At 38.7% G+C, this 23,207-nt stretch overlaps 1 protein-coding gene across 4 annotated transcripts in view; it reads left to right on the top strand.

Moving 5' to 3' along the window:
• Positions 1-23,207, top strand: part of GIT1 (GIT ArfGAP 1) — a 164,080-nt gene that overhangs the window by 96,823 nt on the left and 44,050 nt on the right. For 3 of the 4 annotated variants that reach the window (XM_063450008.1, XM_063450007.1, XM_063450005.1), the window contains exons 8-11: positions 622-664; positions 14,441-14,467; positions 18,406-18,454; positions 18,867-18,939. In XM_063450008.1, coding sequence (XP_063306078.1) covers positions 622-664; positions 14,441-14,467; positions 18,406-18,454; positions 18,867-18,939 — 192 coding nt within the window. The remainder of the gene's footprint in view (positions 1-621; positions 665-14,440; positions 14,468-18,405; positions 18,455-18,866; positions 18,940-23,207) is intronic. The other variant, XM_063450006.1, reaches the window with a different exon arrangement.

The raw sequence follows: 23,207 nt of genomic DNA, 5'->3' as shown, positions 1-23,207 counted from the left end.
TAAATAGTTTTAAATGAGCCTATATAAGTTCTAGAGTACATTATGATTAATACACCCAGTATGATGACCTGTAATTAAAAAAAAAAAAATGTTTTTAAATAATAAAATAGCTACTTAAATCTCTATAAAAAAAAAGTTTACTAGACAAGCTGCGTGACTTAGATAACTTGTGTACACCAGGCATTCGTAATCCCCAAATAAGTGAAAGTAGTATTTTCGTTTCTCTGCATAGTAATATATAGGCAGCTAGTTAGCACCATTCAGTCTTTTCACATTTTTATTGGCTACTTGCATCAATTCTGTGAGAAGCCTTTTCTCTCCTCCATTTATTTATTTATTTTAAAATGTCGACGAATTTCAAAGACGGCTACCTGTCAGATCTTCACGTACCAGATGTACAATGATTAGGACTTTTAATCTTCTGGAAATATTGGTTTTCAAAATATTAGAGAAAAAAAGTCACACATCATGATGCAAATTCTTGCAGTATATTTTTAAACTAATTTATGTAATCATAACTTAAGGTAACTGGGTCGCTTTAAGAGCTTGTAATATGATTTTTAAAAAAAATAAAATAATTGCTAATCATACGTTCACTGACTCACTTTGCTTTATTTACAGACCATAAGAATGGGCATTACATCATTCCTCAAATGGCTGACAGGTGCGTAAATTCTTTCTCCTTTGCTTCCTCTAGTAGATATCTTTATAGGTAATCTTTGTACCTGTCTGCTGTAATGAACATGGACCAGTATAAGAGCTAGACCATGGTGTAGCGCACAGTTAGGCAACCTTCGGCACTGCAAATGTTGGTGATTACAACTTCCTTGATGCTTTGCCAGCAATAGATAAGAGCACTATGGGAGATGTAGTCAATAAGCATCGGGAGTGCCGAATGTTGCCTACCCTTGGTGTAGCGTGTAATCTGTGCAGCAGACCTGTCTAATATCATATTTCCCTTAAGCGTGTATTGCATTTTTAATACCATGCAGTGTTCTTAAAGATTGAATAAAGGCTTTACATAGACAAAATTGTGCAGTAGATTGGAGAAGCTCGGGATTTAAATCCTAATCGAATAGTATTATTAGATGCAGGTAGTGGTTAGTGATGTATTTAAATATCGGACTCACTTCTGGTGTCGTTTGTGTCCAGGAAATCGGTCACATGGCTGCATCCTGTTTCCATTGGGCTCTTCGTAACCCCACATGGCAAGTTGTACACAGTTGTGGTTGGAAACATAACGTCAAGTGATAAACTGAGCTAGATAAGCAGTGAACTCCTAGCCAAAGACTAAAAAGTATTATACGTATATAAAGAAACTATCACTATCTCCAGTGCTTTATGAGCTAGATGTGATTTTGCTGATTTATTAACATATGAAAACTGACATTTCTGCATCACGATGTCATCATTTCTGACCTCTAGATTATCACCACTGTTTTAGAAGCTTCAGCTCAGTGATACAATGCTGAATTGTATCACAAGGCTGGATTTAAGTTATTTTAACGTGTTAAATGTTTGTGAATGTTCCGTGAATCAGTAATTATACTCCCTCACCTGAATTATAAGTGCTGGAGAAGGAACACAATAGTAAAATAATGTTAGAGGTGTAATGGTAGGCTGTGTGTAACTGAGCTGTCACTAGCACTGACCTGACGGAGCTGAGCTGATAGGACAACTGATTATTCAAAACAGAGAGGAGTAGTGGATGGATGTAAGAGAAACCGTTCCTTGTCATGTCTGCTTTGTGGATGTCAGTTGCCCTCATAAACAGTCAGCCAAGGAACTTCTGAGTAATATGGGAAATACAATTCACAGCAGCTGGATTGACAAAGATTAGCTGTCACAGGTCTAGCAAATCGCTGAGATTACCGATCCTCTTATAGAGTGAGATCAATATGCCAGTGAGATAGGCAAGGGAATTGCAAAGAAGCAATTGTGGAACTGAAATTAACTCTGTAAAAAAAACCTTACATTTATTACAGAGAATTAAAAAAAGCACACACCAACGGATAGGGCAAAATACATTTGTTTCTCAGAATCAGACTGTCAGACATGTTTCTTGTGCAAAGAAATTGACAGGCATCTTATTTTGCAGCATTCAACAGGTATCTGATCAAAATATGAACAGATTTCTTTCTTTATTTCTTCTTGGTGTAATGTAATAAAAAAACAAAAAACACTTGAAGAATTGTGCAAGGTGTGCAAAACCAATGAGTATTACACTATAACAATGTCTCTATATTACACTATAATTACACTATAACAATGTCTCAGTGTTTGTTTTACAGAAAGCTTTTCACCGGCTGTCGTTGGCTCTCTTCAGCCAGTCTGTTTGGGTATTGCTAGCCTAGCAATGCTAGGCTAGCTGATTTGCCCTCCTGTTAGGGTATTGCTAGGCTAGCTGATTTGCTCTGTTAGGTTATTGCTAGGCTAGCTGATTTGCTCTTTTGTTAGGTTATTGCTAGGCTAGCTGATTTGCTCGCTTGTTAGGTTATTGCTAGGCTAGCTGATTTGCCCTCTTGTTAGGTTATTGCTAGGCTAGCTGATTTGCCCTCTTGTTAGGTTATTGCTAGGTTAGCTGATTTGCCCTCTTGTTAGGTTATTGCTAGGCTAGCTGATTTACTCTCTTGTTAGGTTATTGCTAGGCTAGCTGATTTCCCCTCCTGTTAGGGTATTGCTAGGCTAGCTGATTTGCTCTGTTAGGTTATTGCTAGGCTAGCTGATTTGCTTTGTTAGGTTATTGCTAGGCTAGCTGCTTTGCTCTGTTAGGTCATTGCTAGGCTAGCTGATTTACTCTTGTTAGGTTATTGCTAGGCTAGCTGATTTACTCTCTTGTTAGGTTATTGCTAGGCTAGCTGATTTGCCCTCTTTTATTATTATTATTATTATTATTGCAATTTATATAGCGCCAACAGATTCCGTAGCGCTTTACAATATTAGGAGAGGGGGGATTTAACTATAAATAGGACAATTACAAATAAACTTACAGGAAACAATAGGTTGAACAGGACCCTGCTCGATCGAGCTTACATTCTATAGGAGGTGGGGTGTAAAACACATTAGGACAGGAATTTGCAATCAAATAAGGTGGACTGCCCTTTAGGAGAGGGCAAGAGACAGGTATGTGAGGTATTGGTTAGTCTTGGAGGCCATAAGCTTTCCTAAAGAGATGGGTTTTAAGGCACTTCTTAAAAGATGCAAGACTAGGGGAGAGTCTGATGGCGGTAGGCAGGCTATTCCATAGGAAGGGAGCCGCCCGCGAGAAGTCCTGCAAGCGCGAGTTGGCCGTACGAGTGCGGACAACGGACAGGAGGTGGTCACGGGCAGAGCGGAGAGACCGAGAAGGGACATACCTATGGATCTGTGAGGAGATATAAGAGGGGCTAGAGTTGTTCAGTGCTTTATAGGTGTGAGTTAGTACCTTGAATTGACTCCTATAGCATACAGGAAGCCAATGTAAGGACTGGCAGAGGGGTGAGGTGTGAGAGAAACGACTAGAGAGGAAAATCAGTCTAGCAGCAGCATTCATTACGGACTGTAGGGGTGCAGTACGGCTTTTGGGAAGACCAATCAGGAGAGGGTTACAGTAATCCATGCGGGAAATTACTAGAGCATGGACAAGCTCCTTGGTAGTATCTGGTGCAAGAAAGGGGCGGATGCGGGCTATGTTTTTAAGATGGAATCTACAGGATTTGGCAACATGCTGGATGTGAGGCTCAAAGGTGAGACCAGAGTCAAGTATGACGCCAAGACATCGCGCTTGCAAGGATGGACTGATGTTGGTACCACAAACTTGAAGGGAGAGCGAAAGAGGAGGATCAGTATTAGGAGGAGGAAAGACAAGGAGCTCAGTTTTTGAGAGATTGAGTTTCAGAAAGCGGGAGGACATCCAGTCAGAGATGGAAGAAGGCAAGCAGTGACACGTTGCAGGACAGCAGGGGAGAGGTCCGGGGAGGAGAGATATAGCTGGGTGTCATCAGCGTACAGGTGGTAGTGGAATCCAAAAGAGGTAATAAGTTGGTTAGGTTATTGCTAGGCTAGCTGATTTGTTAGGTTATTGCTAGGCTAGCTGATTTGCTCGCTTGTTAGGTTATTGCTAGGCTAGCTGATTTACTCTTGTTAGGTTATTGCTAGGCTAGCTGATTTGCTCTGTTAGGTTATTGCTAGGCTAGCTGATTTGCTCTCTTGTTAGGTTATTGCTAGGCTAGATGATTTACTCTTGTTAGGTTATTGCTAGGCTAGCTGATTTGCTCTGTTAGGTTATTGCTAGGCTAGCTGATTTGCTCTCTTGTTAGGTTATTGCTAGGCTAGATGATTTACTCTCTTGTTAGGTTATTGCTAGGCTAGCTGATTTACTCTTGTTAGGTTATTGCTAGGCTAGCTGATTTGCTCTGTTAGGTTATTGCTAGGCTAGCTGATTTGCTCTCTTGTTAGGTTATTGCTAGGCTAGATGATTTACTCTCTTGTTAGGTTATTGCTAGGCTAGCTGATTTACTCTCTTGTTAGGTTATTGCTAGGCTAGCTGATTTACTCTTGTTAGGTTATTGCTAGGCTAGCTGATTTAATCTTGTTAGGTTATGGCTAGGCTAGCTCGTTTGCTTGCTTGTTAGGTTATGGCTAGGCTAGCTGATTTGCTCTCTTGTTAGGTTATTGCTAGGCTAGCTGATTTGCTCTGTTAGGTTATTGCTAGGCTAGCTGAGTTACTCTCTTGTTAGGTTATTGCTAGGCTAGCTGATTAGCTCGGTTAGGTTATTGCTAGGCTAGCTGATTTGCTCTCTTGTTAGGTTATTGCTAGGCTAGCTGATTTGCTCTCTTGTTAGGTTATTGCTAGGCTAGCTGATTTGCTCTCTTAGGTTATTGCTAGGCTAGCTGATTTGCTCTCTTGTTAGGTTATTGCTAGGCTAGCTGATTTGCTCTGTTAGGTTATTGCTAGGCTAGCTGATTTGCTCTGTTAGGTTATTGCTAGGCTAGCTGATTTGCTCTGTTAGGTTATTGCTAGGCTAGCTGATTTGCTCGGTTAGGTTATTGCTAGGCTAGCTGATTTGCTCTCTTGTTAGGTTATTGCTAGGCTAGCTGATTTGCTCTCTTGTTAGGTTATTGCTAGGCTAGCTGATTTGCCCTCTTGTTAGGTTATTGCTAGGCTAGCCGATTTGCCCTCTTGTTAGGTTATTGCTAGGCTAGCTGATTTGCCCTCTTGTTAGGTTATTGCTAGGCTAGCTGATTTGCTCGCTTGTTAGGTTATTGCTAGGCTAGCTGATTTGCTCTGTTAGGTTATTGCTAGGCTAGCTGATTTACTCTTGTTAGGTTATTGCTAGGCTAGCTGATTTGCTCTCCTGTTATTCTGTGATTACTGCTGCTAATAAAACTGTTGCTTTAAATTTGTGAACCATTTTAAATAATAAAATGTTTTAGTTTTTTTGTCATTTTGTTACGGTTTAAAACCCACTTTTGACCCTTTTAGACTTTAATGGTAGTTCTGCAGCTATACGAGGGGATTTAAATCCTGCAGCCCCCTCAGTCTTGTATGAATCATTCCATGTGTGAATTTCTGCATTGAGTCCACCCACATATTCTCCATAGAACCATTAAAGGCCTATTCTCTTCCAAGCACTGCGGCTTGCTCTCTCTCTCTCTCTCTCCTCATGACATTGAGAGAACCAAGGAACTGTGGAGGAACAGAGGAAACTGCAAATGTTTAACATGTTTTTTCATCTGTGAGCATTTAAAATCGACATTTAGAGTTGCTTGATTGCTTTATGAATGCATGAAATGTCACTACAGTGTATTTTATAGTGTGAAGAACACCCCTCCCCCAAGAAACTAAAAATAAAAAAATAGAGCATAACGTGACAGATAAAACTTTTTTTTATTAGATGAGTATGCTGTATCTTTAAAATAAGATAGTCTGATGGTAATTTAAAAGTAGGTATATAGGATATAGAATGCACACCATAACAATCTCAAAAAAATATTTAAATTTTATTATGTACAAAAAAGTACCAGAATGTAAACATATAAGAAAAAATAAATATAAACAAAGTAACAGAAGTAAAGGCAGATACAATAAAATAATAGTAATAAATTACCACAAAAATCCTTACAAGCCTCAGACAGAAACACGAGTCACCAAACCCCCCCCAACGTTTCGGCAACTGGCTGCCTTTATCAAGGGTACCTGTATCCATGTTCAAATGTGTCTGCTTATAAAGCCCTCTTACAGCTGATGGCCATCAGCATAAGATTGTTACCAGCACAGGAAGTGACATCACCACCTCAAGTGCTGGCACAATATCCTGGTAATAGCATAGCAATATCAAATAAAACTATTTAAATGTACTGGAAACATATAGGGAGTAAAGAGAAACATGGGACCTAAACAGTAATAGCAGGTGTCAATATTCAAATAAGGCAATAAGTGTACTCACACTTTATCAAGCGACCAAAACCGCCATCTTGCTTGTTGGCAAAAAGTGGATATGCTCCACAGTCATCCTAATTGCCGCCACACGCGACGATGATCTGTGCATGCGCTGTTTAATGAGCACTGCGCATGCATGCAGTAACCTCCCGTCCGCGCATGCGCATAACGGCAAACTGCCGCGCATGTACATAGTAACTTCCTATTTGCGCATGCGCAATACTAAGCAGACAAGCTACAGTACCTCATCACTCTACAAGACCGCCCACACTTGTATATACTCGACAGTCATCATAGTTGCCGCCATGCGATAATCTGCGCATGCACCCTTTAATGAGTACTGCGCATGCGTGCAGTAGCCTCCCATTCGCGCATGTGCAACCCTTTAATAAGCACTGTGCATGCGTGCAGTAACCTCCCATTCGCGCATGCGCATAACGGCAAACTGCCGTGCATGCGCAAAGTAACATCTATTTGCGCATGCGCAATACCAAGCCAACAAACTGCAATACCTCATCACTCTAGAGGACCGCCCACTCTCGTGGACGACAACTATCATGCAGATTGAAGCAATAAATGTAAATAGTCCACATAACTCATACTCCATACATATCTGTACTCCACATACCACTACTTAAACCATATATTGCATATACACATACACAAAAAGAGAGGAGTCTAGTAAAAGAGAAAACAAATATATAAATAATCTAGAATCCACCTTATAAATAAAAAAAGGTCTGTGAGCCTATACTAAAAATAACTCCCACCTGTCTTATAAGACAAAACACCAAAGAAAAAACACCAGAAAGTGATGTGCAAAAAAAGTCTTTTTAATTTATAATTCCACAAACAACCAATGTGTGATAATTAGATCACTGCAGATGCCAGATAGGCAATAATAATACTTAGCAGATCCCCTGCAATTTTAATAACAATACAATTATTATCCATTGAATATATGACTATAATCATTTACACAGTCATATAGGGATGAAAAAATCTTCCATATTGTATATAAAGCAATATAATCCATTTTGAACCACATATCGAAGAGGCTATTCATCATCAATTTGAAGATATAACCACATATTTAGAAATTACATCATAAATATATCTTTCTATGAGTATGGTGACCATCATTAGAGAATCCTTTATCAATTTATACTACATTAAGATAATCATTGTTGCATCAACTTCATCAATCTGTACATCCTATAAGCCCATGTCAACCACATAGGATTCACATGGGTAGATAACACATACCCCACAGAAAAACACTAGTCATGGCAAAAAAGCTCTCATAGTCGTGGGTATCATTATTCCATATTATCCATATAAGTACACACCTGATCCTAAATAATGATCAATACATACATAATCATTAAATACAAAATTGTATATATATATATGATGAATCATAATCATAGCTCAAGAACATCCGACGTAGACGACGATGCATTCCAATTGATTAAGTGTTCTTCGATACTCTAATATCACAAACATCATGGTCCAACTGGTTACTGCAGTATCAATCTATAAAAAATTTAAATCAAAATATAAAGATACAGACAAAATACAGGCAGAGAAAAACCTCATCAAGATTATAGAAATGGTGATAGATCCTTATCCTCATTCAGACCCTTAGGATATAAGGTCTGCAGCTCATAAATCCAATATACCTCTCGTTGTTTAAGCCTGACCACTTGCGAAATACCTCCTGTACTGGGTTTAATTACCTCCAAAATCATATACCGCAGTTGAGAAACTGTATGCCCTTTCTCAGCAAAGTGTCTGGCCACCGGATATTGCATCTTATTCGTCCGTATTCCACTCTTGTGTTCCCTAATCCTTGTGGTGAACGTGCGCGTGGTTTCACCCACATATGCCAATCCACACGGGCACTTGAGCATATATACCACAAATTGTGACTGGCAATTACAGAATTCCCGAATCGGGTATCTCCTACCCATCCTTGGATGTGAAAAATGGTCTCCCGTAATCACCCCATTGCAGTTAATACAGTGTCCACAGCGGTACATACCCGGTATCGCAGAGAGCCAGGTGTCAGCTTTATCCATCTTCCCTTGTAGATTAACGTTCTTCATCAAATGGTCCCTTAGGCTCTTATGCCGCTTAAATGAAAACAAAGGTCTCTCATTAAAACAGGGAAGAAGTTTAGGATCAGATTGCAAAATCTTCCAATGCTTATTAATGATATGTTTCACCTTGCCAAAATGAGTCGAGTATGTCATCACACATGGAATACCTTTATTGGCAACCCTAGTTCTTTTCTGCAAGAGGGTATTCCTAGAGAGTAGTTTCGCCCTCTCTCTGCATTCCGTTACCACATCCGTCTCGTATCCTCTAGCAGAGAATGCTTTTACCAATTGTTCAGCCCTGATGTCATATTTAACTTCATCAGACACTATCCTACGTGCCCTGACAAACTGGCCATATGGTAGGTTCTTCATAAATGGAACCGGGTGGAATGAATCCGCATGTAGGTACGAAACCCGATCCGTGGGCTTCTGATAAAGATCAAATGATAAACGACCATCTCTTACCTGTAAATTCACATCCAAAAAGTGCATCACATGGAGATCATATTCCAACGTAAAGGAGATGGTATCCAAACAACCATCAAGTCTCTCTTTGAAATCCATTAAATCATCCACGCTACCTGTCCAAAAAAAGAAAATATCATCTATATACCTGAGCCACAATCTCACGTAACGCGTAAAGTCCTGGTCTCGGTATACAAAAGCATCCTCAAAAGCTGCCATAAATAAATTGGCATATGTTGGTGCTACATTGGACCCCATCGCTGTCCCCTGTATCTGGAGGTAATATTTAGCCTCAAAAACAAAGTAGTTCTTATACAGCACTAATGACAACAGGTCAACAAGTAAGCCCCTGTATGCCTCGCTCATATCCATACCCTGCATTGCACCAAATACCGCCTCGATACCTTCCTCATGTGGTATGGAGGTATATAAGCTGTTAACATCCATGGTGCACATCAAGGCACCATCGGGTATATCCCCCATCATTTCAAGCTTGCGAATAAAATCAGTAGTGTCCTGCACAAAAGAGCGCATCCCATTCACTAACGGTTGCAAATGTATATCCACAAATTTAGATAAGGGCTGCAAAATCAACCCACACCCAGAGACAATGGGGCGCCCAGGTGGATTCCACAAGTCCTTGTGGATCTTGGGCAACAAGTAAATGAAAGGGGTCCTAGGGTTATCCACATTAAGAAAATTGAAATCTCTCTTCTCAATCAACCCATCCTCCAAGGCCTTCTTAGTGATTCCATCTATTATGGCACATAGCTCACCTGCTGGATCACCATCAAGAATCCTATAATGGTGCATGTTCAACAGTTGCCGGTCCATTTCTGCTGTATACTTCTGGGTATCCATAACCACCAGGGCACCTCCCTTGTCAGCTGGCCTAATCGATAGAGAGTTATCCTCTTTCAGTTCACGAAGCGTCAACATCTCACTCCTATTCAAGTTGGATTTATGCTTCCCTTTCCATTGGATTTTGTCTATATCCATCTGGCAAGATCTGACAAAAGTCTCAATGCTGGCATTAGTCAGGGGAGGGAGAAATCTACTCTTGGGCCTGCACTTCGCTCGGTCATATTTAGCCGATCTTGGTCCATCTGGTACTCCTGTAAATGAAAATATCCCTTTAGACGAACCGTCCCGAAAAAAACGCTCCATCTCAATATCGGTATATAATTTATTACCAAAGTAAGTAGGTACAAACCCAAACCCTTTTTCTAAGACACTTACTTGTGATGACGTCAATATTTTACTTGAGATATTGATTACCAGCGTCTTGTCTGCTGTCTCGTCCTCCCTGGATATCTCTTCCTGGGCTCGGTTGTTACAGACGCTGCTACTTTCCTGTTTACTTTTTCTCCTCCTCCTCCTACCGCGTCTCGTTCTTGAGCTCTTCCTAAAAAACGAACGTGGGTACTAGATTCTGAATCGCCCGATGTACCCTCAGGGTCGGATAGACTAGTATCGTTAGTATTCCTATTCCTCCTCTGGAAATTACGTGGCTCACGTTGCTGTCTCCAAAAATACACCTTATCCTCTAAATAGTCAACTGTATCTCTACGAAACTTATCCAATTTCCTCTCAAGCACTTCTTCCCTATGTTTGGGTATTTAAAAAGTAGGATCATAAGAAAAATCCTGAACTGTTCAGAGCCGTAACACTGCTCAGTGACTGGTTGATCCAAATGAGGGATATAATATAATATATATGAAAAAATAAGTCTTGTTTCACTTTGATATTTTCTGAATGCGTGATACAGTGTAAAGAGGCACCTTGCAGTGAATGGAACACTACTCTATCTAAAGTTGATGATGCATAGAAATGCTGGAGCTCCATCTATAGGTAGCAGCCAAGAACTGCATTGCTTTAAATATATATATATATATAAGTATATATGGAATCTGGCACTCACGGTTTTGTAGAGTTTTATATATATATATATAATGTACAGCATGACCAGCACTCACGGTTTTGTAGAGTAGATAAAAAGTATAGACTTTATTTAAACATAAAAATTGGCTGCTTGACGTTTCAGTCCTCTTCTAGGACTTTCATCAGTAACACTAGCGATATAGACAAACAAACAAAATATATAGGGGATACAATCATAAAATAATTGGCTTACCCCAGGTGTACACACTCTCTCCGGTCCCGCCGGCATTCTGTGATGCGTGTGCGTGCTCCGCCCATTGATAATGTGACCACGTGATACCGGTTGTCGTGACAATAGGACGCAAGTAACGTCACCATGGCAACCAATACGAAGCATAGTGCTAAAGGAGAATAAGAATTGTGTATATCATGCAGCGTGCTACAGAGTGAAATATTAGTTATTATTGAGCCATATAACGTGATATATAGCAAATATACTTATTGGATCCAAATCTCTAAAGGATTAGCATATCAAATATAAGTGAAATGTTACCAAGTTGTTATTAAAAGTGCCAGTGTCAGTAAAGTGCAAACAGAGTGCAAAAAGAATATCACTAAATATCTAATATATAATCTATATTATACTGTGAAACTAAAGGTGCATAAGTAATGAGGTAGGTAGTATAATCTTGCATATAAGTTCACGTGGTCACGTTATCAATGGGCGGAGCACGCACACGCATGCGCACGGGGCATCACAGAACGCCGGCGGGACCGGAGAGAGTGTGTACACCTGGGGTAAGCCAATTATTTTATGATTGTATCCCCTATATATTCTGTTTGTTTGTCTATATGGCTAGTGTTCCTGTTGAAAGTTCTAGAAGAGGACTGAAACGTCGAGCTGCCAATTTTTTTATTAGGTTTAAATAAAGTCTATACTTTTTATCTACTCTACAAAACCGTGAGTGCTGGTCATGCTGTACATTTTTGATATTTAAACCTGCCCTGGATTTCAAGCACCCGGATCTTAAAGCTACAGTCAGTGTTCAAGGAACTTGGATTATTATATATATATATATATATATATACTTATATACTGGATTATTATATATATATATACTTATAAAAATAAAGCAACCACTTAATGTGAGGCAGGGGGCTTTCCTGGCTGTGTTCAGAAGGTACAAATTAGGAGCCTTTTAAAAGTGACAATTTTTCTTTTGAAATTGAAACTAAAATAGAAAAGAGAAGAATTTCATTTAACCCCCAAAGCAATTCAGCATGCTGGAATGCTTTAGGGGTCTGGAGTGTCCCTTTAATGATTATACCATCAATCCATACCTCTCTCCATGATGTCTGCAGTTTGCTCTTCTCTGCTTTTTTTCTTTATTTTTTGCCACTTAAGTTGTATTAATTAAAAGCAAACAAACACACACAAAAACTGCAATGTGACCGTGTTGGCAGTGACAGTCATTATTTAAATGTATACGTAATAATATAATTATCTATTTACTAAAGCAGCAAGTAACGTACTATAACGCAAAATAAACCTTTGCAAAGTCAGCACAACTCCGTGTTGGTAATAAACCCCTAAATGCTGTCATACACGCTGCATGTGTCTGCATTTTATAGTGTCTGTATTTGGACACCAAATGGGGGGGGGAGCAAATCAGCTAGCCTAGCAATAACCTAACAAGAGGGCAAATCAGCTAGCCTAGCAATAACCTTCAATGTATCCGGATGCAACATGTCATAATTTAAGCAAATCTTTCTGTGTTTTCTTTGGAATATATTTTCCTGATGAGAGCTTCGAGAAATCGTAATATATTGTGATGACACATCTTGTCATGAAGGATTAAAGTGAACCTGTAATTTAAAAATCAACTTGCCATAAATCACCCCTATTTACATTGAATAAAATTAATGACAAAGATACGTGATGTATTCAGTGTAAAATAGCAAGATATAGATGCCTCTCCCACGTTCCGGTCCCGACATCTTCAAAGTTACGTGGTGTTATTCTTCATATAACAACCACCTCCGGTCCATCCAGTACTCCTCTTCTCGTCTTTAACTTGCTCTGCGTGTCTGAAATGTAAAATTTGGTCTAATTTTTCCAACAATTCCCACTTTAATGAATAATGCTAATAGAGAAAGGAAGGCATGCCTTGTAGATGAATCAGAGGAGGAAATCAAAGGCAAAGACACAAAAGAGTGAGACTAGAAGAATGAGGGGTGACGCACAGTGTGAGAAGCCAAAATAAATAGATCTTGTTCTAACCACAGAGTTCTAGCTTTACATGGATGGGAAATTCTAAGCTAACAGGCAATTACAGTGGGTGGTCAGTGGTAGCTAAACACTGTATTTATATATTTGTGACGTGTCCTAAAGTGCATTTTATGGCAGGATTCATTACGCTGGCACATCAAAACTGCTACTCTGTGTGCTATAATTCAGAATTATATTTTTAGATACATTACAATGATGGTTCAGCACAGAGCAATATCTTGGCATTCATAGAACACACGTATCATAATATATCTTATGATTTTATGTGGAACATCTTTTTCCTAAGTACTGTGAGTCAGTTGCATTTTAATGCAGAATTTTAACGGTTTACTTTTTCAATTGTTCGGACATATGGGGTTTATTCGCAAAACAGTGAAATGGAAACGGAATTGTGACATTTATGCTAAAATAGCCAAATTGTGACCATGTCTGGGTTCTATATTTTTTTTTTTTTAAATCCGCTAATTTAGCCTAAATATTGCAATTGGATTTTGAACGTGCTAGTCTTGACTGTTAAGTAAATAAGCCCCAATAATATATCCTAGGAAACTAGAAAGAATATCTTGCAACCCTGTTCTATGTCTTATGTTTATTCTACAGAGTGCGTCAAAAGTCATATCTGTAAAAATGTTAGATTAATCTCATTAGTACTGCAATCTAATAAACCAGTAGGTACAATTCTGTTGTATCCTGTCCTACCTTTCCACCCACTCATATCACAAAATTTGCAGCTCAACAATGATTGTTAACATCTTGCATTTCTTTTATTGACCAACTGTGTTTCCTATGATGTTATGCTAGCAGCTTGGCCGAGTGTCATGTGAATGTAGTCCATATACTGGATTTTAATAATTTTCTGTGCTGATAATGTGATCCAGTTAGTAAATCTGGGGATAATCAATAACTTATGCATTTGCCAAAATGTAAACTATGATAAACACAGAATCCAGTGCTGTTTTTGCACCATCACTGCTTTCGGGCTTGTTGTACTGGTAATAGGTGAATAAAATCACAAGGTGACCGCGTAGTGGAAAGTAGCCACTGTCTTACAGTTTTATTAAGACGGCTTCAGAGTGCACTAAAAGCCTTGCCGTGTTGAATGACTGGCAGGAGGATTAATTCCTATTTATACGGTATGTCAATTCTTATTTCCTAACATTATACAGCCTGCACGCTTTATATTCTTCTGTTCAAGCCTTTTTTCTCTGCCTCTATGTATAACAATAACTCTGTTTAACCTCTGTCTTTCTTCCATCATTTCTCGTGCTGCACTGGATTTAGAACCCGACCAAGAGGTGTGCCTCAGAGGTACTGTGTCACAGCAGGGGGACGTGGGTCAGATCATTGCTTTTATTTAATATCATTCTTTCATACTGAGTGCTTGTAATGGGAAAACCGACAGCTCTATTATTCCTGGCAGGTGACTGCTAATTTGCAAGAGATATCTTATTATTGGAAGAACACAAGGGGTCTTTTTGGCTTATGGAATGATTATTACAGAAAACCACATTAAGAGATGACTGTAGACACTTTCTATTGTTTCATTCAGAATGATTTACAGTTCAATTCGGGTAACTAAGAAAGCCGCAGGTAAAAAGCGGGGTACTTTCTGCTAACATGCATACCATAGAAGATTTGTACAGTATAGTTCTGAAACAAACACACTGTATCTGTAGAATATTAGGCTTCTGTAATTTGCACATTATTATATTTCTATATTTATCTTATTCTGGACCTTTATTATATATCTTTATTCTCTAAATTGACATCCACCCACATGAACCTTTTTCATGTGCGTTCGTTTTCCCTTGAGGTTACAGAGGAGGTAAATGATGTATGTATTAACATTGTGTGCTTCCAAAACGATAAAGGTTTAATTGGGTGATCAGAGTGTATTCAATATGTCCCTTATATATGGTGTATATGTAAGAAGGTATTGCACTCTAGAGCCTATAAACTGCCCTAAAATGCCATCAAATTTGAAGTGGTTAAGTAAAAAAGAAAACTATAGGCACCAAAACAATTTAGCTTAATGAAGCAGTTTTTTTTTGTTTTTTTTAACCCCTTAAGGACACATGACATGTGTGACATGTCATGATTCCCTTTTATTCCAGAAGTTTGGTCCTTAAGGGGTTAATCACATACCGTGTTCATTGAGTTTTACAAATTCCATTGTACAAAAAGAAAACCACGGCAAAGGTAAGTGCAAAAAACTAGCACATAAAATGACATGCAAAGGGGTGGGGGTTTCATAGGCCCCATTGAAATGAAAGCATATCGTATAAGATAGCAGATATCAATTAACATCATTCTATGTATATTCAATAGCAAGCTGGATTTTCCAGGAAAAGAGAACTAGAGTTGAGGGGCTTGTCTGTTGCTCACCACTACGAGGCAATTATAATAAGCAGTTTTGTTGTATAGATTATGGCACTGCAGTCACACTGATCAATTCTCGGCCATTTGTGCAGCACTGACGTTCAGCGTCTCAACAATCTGCATGGAAACGCTGAATGCTCCTTATAGAGATGCATTGATTCAATGCATCTCTATGAGGAGATGCTGATTGGCACAGTATTTTGCCTTTCATGCGCAGTAGTTTCCCAGTGCTTTCCTATGGGAAAGCATTTGATTGGCTGAGATCATCAAGTTTGATTATCTCAGTCAAAAAGGGGTGGTGCCAGTCACAAAGATACCCACTTGGCACTGGAAAAAGGTGAGTAAAATCAAGGGGGCCGGCTACCTAAATGGGTATTTTAGAACTATAGTGTTCCTTTCTGTTTTAAGTTCACAACATCTTGGTGTTTAGTGCATTGTCCCCACACTGCCCGTATTAAAGGCTTCACGCTGTCCCATAAACTGCCAGTCAGTTGTGAATTTTGTGTTTACTGTAGGCCGGGACAGTTTTTAAACATTTTATTCTTGATACATACCCAAATGCAGATGTGAGCTGTACATTTTGCAATTCTCTAAAAAAAAAAAAAAGATAAAAAAAAAAAAAAAGTAAAATAACAAGGAACAGAGTACAGCATTGAAATTACTTTATTGTGTGTGCTGTTGTTTTTAAAGGTGTTTCTTATAAAGTGAGTGAGATGTTGATTTTGGGTGCATTGCATATGCTCAAGCCTTTCCCTACATTTTAATAAAGCAGCTAATGAATTTTTAACCCCTTAAGGACACATGACATGTGTGACATGTCATGATTCCCTTTTATTCCAGATGTTTGGTCCTTAAGGGGTTAAAGGTGGTGCTGTATTGTTTTTTCCTGCTCAGGTCGCAGCCCTTCCTTAGAGATTAAAAGGGAACAATTTAGGAACATTGTCTTTCTTTATATTCATTATTTATTTTTGCAAAAGAGAAAAACAAAGTTGTGGAAAGAGAAATGAAAATGATACATAATTGCAGTTACGATGCCTGAAGTGCCCCCTACGCTATGTTCCAAAACATAAACCGGTGTGACTATGGCATGCTGCCACAATCTAGTGAGCACCGCAGAGTCAAATAGTGCGAGAACCAAAGGATATGATTTAGATTTGTAATCTTTTAACTACACCTCTTACCAGACCTGTTAAAGCATTACAGTTCTTTCAAAGCTCTTGCTGTCAGACAGATCCTCAGGCCATTGCAATCTGGGTTTGGACACATTAAATCCTGTAATGGCCTTGGACTGAACTGTGGCGAAATGTCGTGGAAAAAAAATATTTCACTCGTTTCTTTATGGTTCATTAGTACTTTACAGTGACGGTTTAATGCTGTTTAAATCCAGAAACCCCCTACAGTGAGCAATTATAGAGCGAGCAGGGAACGCTAAGCTATATTTTCAGGTCTCCAGGCAACCAGGTGTATCTCTACGCACTCTTTCAATCTTAGGCATGTCTGATGTTCGAGATGGCTTTCTCATAATCGGATCCTCCCCGAATCCCTTGTGTGTTCTGTACAGCCAAGAATGCATGTAATATATCCACTATAGCTGCAGTCCAAGATTGGAATTCCACTGATCTATTCATTAAACAGGGAATTAAAAAACAGATTGCAAAATGCAAGCTGAAATATCCAAACTGTGACTGTATAGCTGAGCTGATGATTGTTTTTCAAATATGTTGGCCTGCTCTTTTTTTTTTTTTTTTTTTTTTAATTCATTATGTATTGTTTACCGAATGCATCCTGTTGTGTTTCGATGTAGTCTGCAGATTGCAAATAATTGCATTTTGTGTTATAATACGAATGTAGTTACAGTTACAGCATATATTGTTTTTTTTATATATAATTTTAAAACCATTGCAATAATGCCAAATACATTTTTTTTCATGCATTTATATGGGAAGTGTATTGTAATAATGTTTTAAACCCTTCACGCCAAGATAATGCAGAAATTGAATTTTACCATCACAGTCTTGGCACATCATTTGTCTGAAAGGCATTAAATGCTATCTAAATTCCAAATTTCTTAGTTTTCTGTTTACCCAAAAACCTCATACATTATTCCAACAGTGACCTTCCTGTGCACAACATTATATATAATCATGAGCTGTATATTAGATAACATCCACACAAATACATTGTTTTATTAATAGGCATCATAAATCATGTCCGGAGTTATACCACACACAGAAACAAACTCACATTCAGAAACCGTAACCTATATAAAGTGTTACATGCAGAAATATACGCACCGTAGGCTTTGTCCATCTGCCACCGTCATTCTTGCAAATTTTCTCTCTGTTGTGTTATGTCTGCTGGACATTGTATTGTCTCCAATGTTTTCCTTAAAGTGACTCTGTCAGCCACTTTACCTTTCTCCTATTCTCTTCCTCTTTCAGAATCTGCTCTTCTTTTCTTCATTATTGATATGGTTCTCTTTAAAACATTAAACTAAGAATGGCCTACTTTGTCTTATGTGTCTTTCCTACATTTGGCAATCTTGACAAAGGGGGGAGCGTAATGCAAGCTTCGCCCCTTTGTTAGTTTGACAAAGGAAGTAGAGTTTGCCTTAAGCTCCACATTTTTGTTACAATTGTCAAGCGTATTATATTGTCCAACATATAAATCAAAACTTGATTATTGCAGAAGTTTGTGTTACTACATATATGTGAGTGTGTGCCCAGTGTCACACTAAGCTGTTATCAAGTTTGACTTGCCCCAGGGAAGGATCCATACCGACCCTTTTTATGAAGTATATTGAGATTGTGGGCAAAATTTCGATTTCCTATTGCGTTCTTATATCATCTTATTTTTTTCCCCCTCAGTTTGGACCTGTCTGAGCTTGCTAAAGCTGCAAAGAAGAAGCTCCAGGCGGTAAGTGTTCTTTGTCTGCAAAAAAAGTGAGTGTTTTCCTGCTTGAAGGATCAGATCCCTCATTCGTAGCCCTCTTTTTAAATGCTTTATTTTCTGGATGGAATTGTTCCACTTTCTGTTCTCGGTTTTAGGATTGTTTATTTTTCAATTTTTTAATTTTTTTAATTTTATTTCTCGGCTACGTTGTTATTATGAGTGGCGTTTGTATATCCTTCCAGAACTACTTGCCTGATTCAGTCTGCTCACAGTGTGTCCATTCTAATTATCTGGCTGTCATATTTCCTATGCACTGATGCTCTTGCTTTGCATGTGTTATCTTTTTTTTATCTACGCAATCTGTCCTATGTCTTTGAGTGGCACATTACCTACACCCCCTATTTTTCTTATGATTAACTGCTTGTTCTGTTCACAGCTCAGTAACAGACTTTTTGAAGAGCTGGCTATGGATGTCTACGATGAGGTTGATCGGAGAGAGAATGATGCAGGTAAAAATAATTGAAAACCCTTCTTTTTTTAAGGTTTGGAATGTTTGCTAAAATATACTGAAGTGCTTCTGTACATTAAAGGGTTCTGTTGTTTGATTGACATATGTGGACTTTGTTGTTTCCACTCACTCTGTTCAAGAAATTGTATTGCATTCAAAGAAAGTTCCATAGACACTCAATGAAAAAAAAAAATGGCACTATTAAAGTACCACTATAGGCACCCAGACCACTTCAGCTCAATGAAGTGGTGTAGGTGCCAGGTCCCTCTAGTTTTAACCCTGCAGCTGTAAACATAGCAGTGTCAGAGAAACTGCTATGTTTACATTGCAGGGGTAATCCTGCCTCACTGACAGCCACTAGAGGCGCTTCCGCAATTCTCACTGTGAAAATCACGCTGGACGTCCATAGGAAAGCATTGCGCATTCGGCGCTGAGTGGAGAGTTCCCCAGCACAGAGGGAGCCTGGCGCTGGAGAAAGGTAAGTGGCTGAAGGGGTTTTAACCCCTTCAGCCCAGCAGGAGGGGGGCCATGAGGGTGGGGGGGACCTAATGACCCTATAGTGCCAGGAGAAAAAACTATAATGCTCCTTTAATCGTGTGAGTAAAATATTTTTGTTGGATTTTGTGTGTTTTGTTATTTTGCATACTTTCAAATTAATCATGTAGCTCTGCGTTTATCCTTTCTTCAGTCCAAAAGTCTATTTATTCATATGGGATTTTTGTATAATCACCATGGAAACATACCACATTTTTCTGCTGAATAACTTCCCTTTTATATTTTTGCTTTAGAACTGTTCTTTAACCAGGGCTTTCTATGTATCTTTATAGATCTGCCTCTGATCTTATTCTTTACATTAGACATTTTTTTCTCATAGGGTTAAAATGAGAATTGGATACAGATTTTGAAAAGAAAACTGAACAAGCTCTCTGTTGATCGCATTGTCATTTTCAAGTCTTTTCTAAAAAAAACATGGTGTAGAAGAAAACCGATTTCTTTTTATTTTTAATGTTTTCAAAACTGGTATAAAACAGCTCATTGAAGTGAGCTAATTGCATGGTGGAATCAGTGACTATTCTTCATATAGTTGAAAGGGCCCCTATATGGTTCTGCTCACAGAGATCTGTGCAGAAAAAACAACCCAGACAACAATAAGAATCTGTGACTTCCACCTTTCAGTCAAGTCCAGACCAGTCGTTTGCAGTCATGAGATGTTACCGCAGTATCAGTGGTGTCCAAGCTGGGATAGGTGTTGCATTAAACGCAAAATGCTTATTTATATAGTTTCATTGTACAATGGAATGCTGCCTCTCCCACCTTTTGCAGTAACAGATTACTATTATCCAGAATACTTATTTATCTTTTGTCCTTACTATCTCTGTGTGAAGTCTGTAACCTGTTGTTTCCTATTGGTTTTGTAAAGAGTTTGGCGGTGTTCTTCAAATAAACTCTAGATTTGCCGTTTGCACTCTGTATTTACCGGTAATCCATTTAGACAGGACAGAAGGAATACAGTGCAGATAAATTCCTACATTCTATTTTGATCTACCGTATATTCTAACGGATGTCAAGGATATGAGTTTGGTAAAAAGATTATGTATTGTTCGTTTTTATTTATTTTATGCAATTTATGTGTTTAGTCTTTGCCTTTCTGGAAACTTTTACAATGGACTTTGCAGCAGTCAGTGCAGTATAACCAAATATGTCCTGGCTTATTACAACACAAGCAACAGATCTGGGTTTGGTATCACCTATGAAACTCCTAATTAACTACTTTCCTTTGCTTGAAAACGGACTGTCCGTTTAGGGGTATATAAGTATAGAATCCTGAATGTCCCCCATATACCTAGTTTTTGCAGAAAACATTAGCTCAGGGGTATCAAACTGCAAACTATCCCTGATGTGTTGGACTAGCCACATGCTTCCAGAGCCTGCTGGTACCAAACAATTCAAGGGGCTGCACTTGCCACCTCTGATTTTGCTCTTTATTTATATAAAACTGGAAGAGCGTGGGTCCCATGATAAGTTGTGCTTGAGGTACCATATGTACATGAGCTGAATTAACCCCTTAAGGACACATGACACGTGTGACATGTCATGATTCCCTTTTATTCCAGAAGTTTGGTCCTTAAGGGGTTAAGGAGATTTTTACATTTTATTTTTTTCATTTTTTATTATCCATTCAAAGTTATGTGATTTTTATTAAATTATTGATGCATGGCATCAAGAAGAGATACACAATGTTAATATGGAGTTATCACATCCAATGTACCCATTGTACAGCGCTACGGAATTATACTAGCGCTATATAAATAATAATATACAAGGATTTGCAGTGACAAAAAAAAGCAAGCCTTTGAGATTTTCTAATGCAGAAAAAGGGGGGAAAAAAAGAAAGTTGGAATTGGGAGAAATTCGAGTAGAGGAGGGAAAAGAAGGATATGGAGGACTGTGCTGTATAGTGAGGTTGGTGAGTCAATAAGTTTATCAAGTGTGTCAATAAAAGTCACCTACTCTGAGCACCATGACCATAACCACTTCAGTGATTTGAAGTGGTCATGGTGCCTGGAGTCTGCATGTGTAGCATTTCGCTTTGAAAGGCTGCACATACAGAGATTAACCACTTCTCTGCTGGAGGTGTAACTCCACTTCTGGCAGCATCATTAGTCAGCCCAGAACAAAGTTCGTGTGTGGCTAATGTCAAAATTCTCTGCATAATTGACTCCAGTGCGCACAGCATGCTGGTGCCTGACAGCCCATGGCTGCATGGCAACCAGCACAGAAGGGGTTACTACAACCAAAACCAGTGTTTTATGAAAACATTGTTTTTTAGTTGGAGTAATCCTTTAAGAACTGGGTTATAACCATAGCTGAATAATGTATTTAATATTCCCAATATATACCAATTTTTAAAGCTACTGATCAATCTTCTGGGTGGACATGTTTCTATGTATTGTTATTAAAACCTGAAAGCTCTCCGGATGCCTCTGCCGGGAAAAAAAAAACAACGAAACTCCTTAATCAGTGCGTAAAATAAATGTTATATATTTGTTATATATAAACGTCTTATGCAAACTGCAGCACACCCCTGATCTTCCTTACACTTTGCTCTCTCATTATCTACATTGGCTTAGGTTATTTTCAAATTTATGACTTTTCCACCAGATTCCTCCCTGATCTGTGTTTCTTGGAGCTATATAAACAAACCAGTCAACAAACATTTTTTTTCTTCTTTTGCTCGAGCACAGCCCACCCTACTTGTTCCAGACAGAAACGTCAGATGTCGGATATGCCAAGAGCATGTGGGAAGAACTGTCTGATAATAGGATGGTTCCATTGCTCTAAAGTTAAACAGGGTTAACCCAGTGGAGCTCTCCTTGTGCTTCCTGTGTGCCAGGGGATACATTTTGTAGCACAGTGGAATCCACATGTGAGTAAGCATAACAAAAATAAAAACTGAACAAAGTGACTGATGTACATTTTTTTATGAAGTTCCTGGCCCAACCCACATTCCATGTGGCTGCCAATTTCTCAGCAGTGTAAGCAGACTTTAACAGAGGTTTTCATCTTAAGAGAGCAGACAGAGCTTTTACTGCTTCGTCTCCCTGCTTTACCCCAAGTGCCGACGAGACACTGGACCGCAGAGCTGGCAGGGGAAATTCTCCACCCTGATTTTAGGAAGCTGCCCGCTTCTAGCCTTCCATCCCTTCCCATTGCTCGAGTTGCAGCTTGCCTATTGCAGGACTTTGGACAAAATTAGTAGCTTCTGGATTTGTATATAACTCACATCTTTTTATTTCCTCTGTGTTTTACCTGGAATCCAGCATTGCCAGGTATGCAAATGTAGGCAACGTTATCAAATCCAACTATGTAGTCCTATAGATTGGTCGTATTTTAAGAAGTTTCACTCACCTTTTTGGATGTGTTTTTTTTGTTTGTTTGTTTGTTTGTTTGTTTTGCAATGGTGCTCTTTGCATTCTTTATCTGGTTTTGGTTTTCTGTATAGTTTTGAACCGTGGGTTAGTCCTTGCAAGCCACACTGACTGCTGGTTGTCATCATGGCTGTATTCTTGCAAATACTGGTAAATATCTTTGTTATTGGATTCTATTTATTCATCTTAAGTCATTGTAGCGTTCCATGTTCAGTGTCGGTGTATGTCATATTTTATTTTTGTTCTGTTTTAGAAAGCGTTTGCCTTGTCCATTCTGCACTTCAAGACAGTTACAATAGATTTTTTTAACGCACTTTAACACCTATTCTTTAACATGTGT

Source organism: Pelobates fuscus, chromosome 1 (assembly GCF_036172605.1).
Source record: "Pelobates fuscus isolate aPelFus1 chromosome 1, aPelFus1.pri, whole genome shotgun sequence".
Taxonomy (NCBI): Eukaryota; Metazoa; Chordata; class Amphibia; order Anura; family Pelobatidae; genus Pelobates; species Pelobates fuscus.
The sequence above is the reverse complement of the archived record's forward strand: the minus strand, read 5'-3'. Positions and strand labels throughout refer to the sequence as shown.